Consider the following 6,461-nt stretch of genomic DNA (forward strand, 5'->3'; position numbering starts at 1 on the left):
AAAAAGAAGAGGCTGATATAACTTTGAAGAGGAGAAGGAAAAAGGGGGTTGAAGTTGCTTAAAAAATAGGTACAAGTTAGAAGTTTTAAAAAAATGGGTATAGGTTAAATGGGGGCGACCAAATAGGGCGCCCTGTGCAATTTTTACCACATGGAGTAGCTTAAAATATAGTCGAACTATTATTATTATCTTGATTTAGGCTGGCCCATCACAAATATTTAGTGGCTGGCTGGTCCCAGCTTCTGAGGGCTTGTTCTAAATGATCACCAGTCTAAATCAAGCATCTATCACAGGACGAGAGAAAAAGGAAAGACCACCAACTTGGAGGGTTAGACAGCACCAACACATAACATCTTAGTACAGCAGATGCAACTTCTGTAACCGGAAAAACTTATTCGACCCGACACACATACCAAATTATTATGTTATATTCCCATAATGATTATTGAATAGGAGTAGCATATAATTGATTAACAAATCTTCAATCAGACCACTGTACATGAGGATGGCTACCTTATGCTCTCATCCTCTGTAAATTTAAAGATTTTTAAGCTAATGGACTCTTTAAGTTACATACAGAAATGGCACATTGTCTCAAAATTGAGGAAAGAGGACCTATGAACTCGGCAGTTGATCAAAAGTAATGAATTATACATGACCTTCCCGTTCTTTTTACAGATTTACAACAGCTATCAACAACCAAATATTTTCCACTTCAACTTTAAACACTCAAGAATGATCACGTGTAAGAAGAACGATAATTGGATGTCATCTAGGTCCTGAAAGCTCCATTGCTTCAACTACTAGTGATGATTCTTCTATATAGTCGGAATATCTTTTTGGTGTATTTTCAGAAGTTCTGTACCTTGGAGTTTCGACTTTTTGTGAAGCCTCCCATTTTTCTGCTAATCCATCTCCCTCCAGCATCCTTAATACCTCGGACATCTTTGGGCGATGAGAAGGACTGAAATGAGTACATAGAAGTGCAACTTGAACCATCTCTTCAAGTTCAATCCGGTCAAAGCTGTTCTTTAAATCTTTATCCACCATAAGGTTCAGCTTTTTCTCTTGATGAAGCTTCTTTACCTGCATTACATTAGCCGTAAATTTAACAAGGGAATCCAATACAGAATGCTTAACACAGCGTTAGCAAGATTCAGTATACAAAACTAGTATTCAAAATTGAAATGATAGTGGGAATTACAGTAGCTAGCTACTCTTCAAAAATCCATCTAGGCCTTTCTTCTCTCCATTTTAATAATACAATATGTTTTTCCACACATAACAGAGACAGGGTGAACATACCCAGTCAAGCATAACACCTTTCTGGTTGGCCCCTCGTCCAAAATCCACAGCTTTCTGACCTGTAATTAGCTCAAGAAGTAAGATTCCAAACCCAAACACATCAGTTTTCTCTGATGATTGACCAGTAGACAAATATTCTGGAGCAATGTGGCCAACGGTGCCCCTGACAGCAGTCGTTACATGGGAATCCCGGTGATCCAAGAGCTTTGCCAACCCAAAGTCTCCGACAACTGCCTCAAATTCCTCATCCAACAGAATGTTGGCTGCTTTAACATCACGGTGGATTATTTTGGGGTCACACTGCTCATGCAAATATACCAGCCCTCTTGCTGTACCTAATGCTATGTTTTTCCGCCTTGACCAGTGCAAAACTGGCCTGCCATGGATGTGATCTGCAAATTTAACAAAGGCATGGTTAATTGAAAATGTTTGGATCGTTTCTTCAAAATGCTGCAAGTTCACTTTAGTAAGCTAATAAAAAGCAGCTGATAAATCCGTCAAAAATAAAAATGGATACAGCTTCGAACTTCAGGACAATCAAAAGAAAAAAAATAACATCACTGTGGTGGCTGACGAGGGCTTACCATATATTTGAAGAAGTGAAATATAATGATGACAGCAAATAGGGGGCATCACAGATAGAGTGGAGAAACTGAATGTCTCAAAATACCTTGTGAGATGAATGGTTGAAATATCAGCAAAGCTGATTTATCTTCTAAGATTCATTCTTGTAAGAGAATACTTTATGCTGTTAAGCTCACTTTCAGTAATAGCGAATTGTGCAGCTTTAAGATAGTCATTTTAACTTAAGTTCCAGAAATGGTGAAACAAAAACTCAGACTGTTGTTAACAAGCACCTAAAAATGAAAGTGAAAGGCAACTACACTTGGAACTGTTTATTCATGAGAATGTCCAACTTCACAAAACATGGAGGTCGGAGTAATGATCTGAAGCTAGTAGGGAAACTAGTAAGACCAAGAAGCTGACCTTTTAATCGTGCTGCTACGCTTCCATTTGGCATATAAGGGTAAACAAGAAGCCGCTCACTTTCAGTCGAGCAAAAACCCCAAAGACGGAGAAGATTTCGATGGACAGCCAAACTAATCAACTCGACCTCTGTCTGAAATTGGATTTCACCACCGACAGCATTGTAGTCCTTCAATCTTTTGACAGCCACAACGGTTCCATTATTTAAGCGGCCCTTGTACACAACTCCAAATCCTCCGCTCCCCAAAATATTTTTTGAGCTAAAATGATCAGTTGCAGTTCGCAGTTCCTTAAAGGCATATCTTTTCAGGTGACCCAAGCATACCTCTGGATCATATTGCTCTGCAGTGGAGAAACCATTGCTCAGATACAGTTATAGAGGATAACTGGAGACAGACAAAAACTACTAAATGCTCAAGGAAAATGACTGAGAAAGAATAAGTAGTGACTTGTTCCCATAAAATGTCCACAAATATGCAAGAAACAACCACAGTCTAAGATTGATCAAGGAAAACGTCATCCCAGTGGGAGGGGGCCAGGGGGAACAATTGATTTACCTGACAAGGTTGGTCAGGACAGTGAATTAAGTTCACATACAGCAGCGAAGCTATACCTTGTTCAAGAAATGGACCATAGCATTTTTTTTAATCCTACCTTTGATAATAGTATGCTGAGCGAATAGTTGACATGGAAAGACTCGCTAATATCTGAAGAAGGAACTCATGGACTATAATGTGCCCACAGCAACTAGCCAAGGAAGGGAGAAAACATACATAAAATTGAGGAACACCAGTTCCAATCTTTTGGTCTAAATAGGCAGTAACTACGGAAGACAAGGATTGTACTACGTCTCAATTTGAGAAAACGTTGGCCAGAATATTTCAGATGGAGGGCAGTGTAGTTTGCTAAGCAAGAGAATTCTTTGCTTTCAATATATTCACGATCTGGGTATATGTGAAGTGCTGATAAACATCCATAGCAAACTTGAGGTCCCACATGATACTACGCAAATAAATTTTACAACCACATGTCAATGTATGTCTTCCCAATGTTAGATTAACACAAAGATGTATGTATATGAACTTATTAAGAAACTAAGATAACCATTCAGCCACAAGCCACCAGTCTCTGTGACGCAAGCTTCAAAAGAAAATCAAATGATGCCAACTACTCAAAATGATGACAAATCTACCGAGCTTAATTTACACGTCCGAGAAGCTATACGGGTTGCCAATTGAACTAGAAATACACAAACGAGGAGAAGAAACTTGAATCATCTTAGTGGGATTAAAAGCAAAAGAAAATCTGCTTACCATTGACATCAAAGAAGATCTGTTTATTGTGCCGGTAGCTCCACCATAGAACCAGTGCGACAACTACTATAACCAAGAACGCAGCACCAAAACTTGCTCCAAAAGCAACAGCGACATGATGGCTTTTACCTCCTGCTCCTGATTTATCTGTTGGAGTGAAGAAAATAGACAAAATATTTTCAAAAACAGAGATAGCTGAACCTCCTGTATTTGTTTTCTTAAGTTTTATTTTTTCCCACTCTTAGATGAAAGGAAAGGGTGGTGGACAGAATTGATGTTATACACACCTCCTAAACTATCTGGCGGGAATGATAGCGGTTCTGGATAGACTGCAGAACAATTGTTCCCAGAACTTTGGCCACAAATTAAAGGATTTCCAACAACTCTGAAAGACATGAAGAGAAACTTTAATTGAATATGATGAGGATTTACTAATCTAATCTATCAATCGTCTTCCTATAAAGTATCTTGAAAACAAAAATGCTAAGCACTTTTTAAGTAGTAAATAACCCAGAAGAACCACGTTGTACTCTAAACTACTTCATTATTGTTAATGAAATTAAAATTTACAGCCATATGAACAAGAAAATTTCAATATTATTGAGAATTACTACTTCAACTTCAGCAAATTAGTATTAAAAAACAATAGGAAAAGCGACTCACTTGAACGCTCTTGATGATATTTTAGGCAGTGGGCCACCAAGATTATTAAAAGAAACATCCCTACAAGCAAGATCAGCTAAGTCAATACAATATAAGAATAAGATTGAAGAATATGCATAATAAATTTCGAAGCAAAATGGATAAAAGAGGCATACAAACATACACAAGAGCAAGTCCTTCAATGTTAGAGAGAGATTGAGGAATGGATCCCGTGAGGCTATTGTTGTTTAATCGCCTGTCTTGCTCAACAGTGAAATTACACAATAAGGTTCAAGTTTAGTTTGAGATAAGAATGTCTGTAAACAGTGAAGACAAGCAAAATTTCCTGAACTCACAAATAATTTAAATTCCTCAAGTCTCCGAAAGAAGCAGGCATTTCGCCTTCAAATTTGTTGTTGGAGAGATCAAGTGTCTGAAGCTTTTCTAAATTCCCAATCACATCAGGAATAGGACCAGAAATAGCATTGTTTTGCAGCAATCTACAAGAATAGGCCAATTCAAACAGCTTAACGTTACGTACTAAACCTTATGCCCCAAAAAAGAACATTATATGAGAATTGGATAACAGATGGAAGCGATATATAGATGCATAGAGTGAAGCACTTACACAGATTGCAATTTAGTGAGGTTGCCTATTCCAGGTGATAATGTTCCAGATAGACTTTGACTAGGTAGTCCACTGATGAAGGAAAAAAGTTTCAGCATTCAGTTTACTAAGTAAAAATTAGGCCTTATGAACTGAACACACACACACACACACACACACTACTTACAGAGCAGAAACATAGCCATCAAGGGAACAAGTGACCATTCTCCAACTGCAAGGGTCCACAGAAGTCACATCCCAATTCTCCAGAACATTGTAAGGATCATGTAACGCCTTCTTAATTTCCGTCAAAGCAACAACTGCATTAAATTTTATGCACATTACATAGGATTACATCATAGTTTTCAAGTTATAACTCGTCAGGGGTAACAATTTTTTACTTAGAAAAGCTAAAGAGAAGCAATAAAACAGGCTTAGCCAAATAAAGAAAGGAAATTTCAGAACAAGTGAATATAATGAATGAAAATTCAGGACAAAGAAACTTACCTTCATAATTAATGCCAGTAGGGGAAAGAGAAGCATAAGAACTCTCCATTAATGTTAAAACCAGTAACCCCACATACCACAGCATACACCACTTTCCCTCCATCCTCTACTAATGCTCACTTCTACAATTTTAAAAAATTCATTCTTTACATAAAAATCACTTAGAATCAGAAGCCCTTAAAGCAAACCCCACCAATTTGCCAAAAAGGAGATTCTTTTTCAACCTCAAATCCTGCTATTTCAAACAAAGATGCCAAAGTTGCTCTTCTTACAAAATTATGCAGATGCTGGGATTATGCTTTGAGCCAAATGGGCACTATATTGTACGAAGGAAAAAATGGAATTTTCTTGAGAAAGAACAAGATTAAGCCTGAAAATATGGTAATGTTGAGATCTGATAATATTGGAAAAAAAGGATTAGTTTCATGGTTGGTAACTGATCCCAACAAATTCCATCAGTGGAATATTGTTAAATATAATATGTTTGAACTAATTAAGCTTCTCCCTTTTAGTTGAAGCTTTGTACCGTATCCACTCAAGATCATCATCACCATCTCCCTCTATTATTATTCTCATTCTTAATATATACCACAAAGATACAAACATACAAAAGAAGCCAAAACATATGCCAAAAACTCACACATACAGATGTGGACAGTTTTTACAGAAAGAAAAAATAAACAAGAATTTTATTTTATTAATCAGTTTAAAATGTTCAAAAAAAACAAACAAAGAAATTGGGTTTTGAGAAATTTGCTTATTATTCAGTGATTGGACTGAAGGGATGCGTTGGATTGATGAGAATTCAGAAAGAACAAGAGGATGTCTAAAAGGAAAAGCAAAGGAAACTTTTTGCAGTAGTAGTAAAAAGCTTTTTGGCAGGTCACGTGCTTGGCTTGTCTTAGTCTTTGTTGTCTTTTGGACTTTTTGAACATTTTTAAATGGTTTTCTTCTGTTAAAGTTTTTGCAGGAATGGCCCACATTGCTAGCTTGCACCAGATTAGTTTGTATATGAAAAATTCTTCCTCTTGCGGTTACTTTTATTATAAAATAAAGACGGTAAAACAAAGATAAGTATAGAGAGAAATTGATATATTATT

At 36.9% G+C, this 6,461-nt stretch overlaps 1 protein-coding gene across 1 annotated transcript; it reads right to left on the reverse strand.

Annotated features, from left to right (window-relative positions):
- Positions 1–410: 410 nt before the first annotated feature.
- On the reverse strand, positions 411–6,185 carry LOC107819478 (protein NSP-INTERACTING KINASE 3). The gene is made up of 11 exons (XM_016645580.2): positions 5,362–6,185; positions 5,042–5,174; positions 4,876–4,947; positions 4,604–4,747; positions 4,432–4,503; positions 4,269–4,328; positions 3,893–3,990; positions 3,606–3,752; positions 2,293–2,634; positions 1,306–1,697; positions 411–1,086 (listed from the first exon to the last, which is right to left on the reverse strand). The coding sequence occupies exons 1-11, from the start codon at positions 5,462–5,464 to the stop codon at positions 769–771; spliced, it is 1,881 nt and encodes a 626-aa protein (XP_016501066.1). The 5' UTR covers positions 5,465–6,185; the 3' UTR covers positions 411–768.
- Positions 6,186–6,461: the final 276 nt, after the last annotated feature.

Source organism: Nicotiana tabacum, chromosome 16, assembly GCF_000715075.1.
Source record: "Nicotiana tabacum cultivar K326 chromosome 16, ASM71507v2, whole genome shotgun sequence".
NCBI lineage: Eukaryota > Viridiplantae > Streptophyta > Magnoliopsida > Solanales > Solanaceae > Nicotiana > Nicotiana tabacum.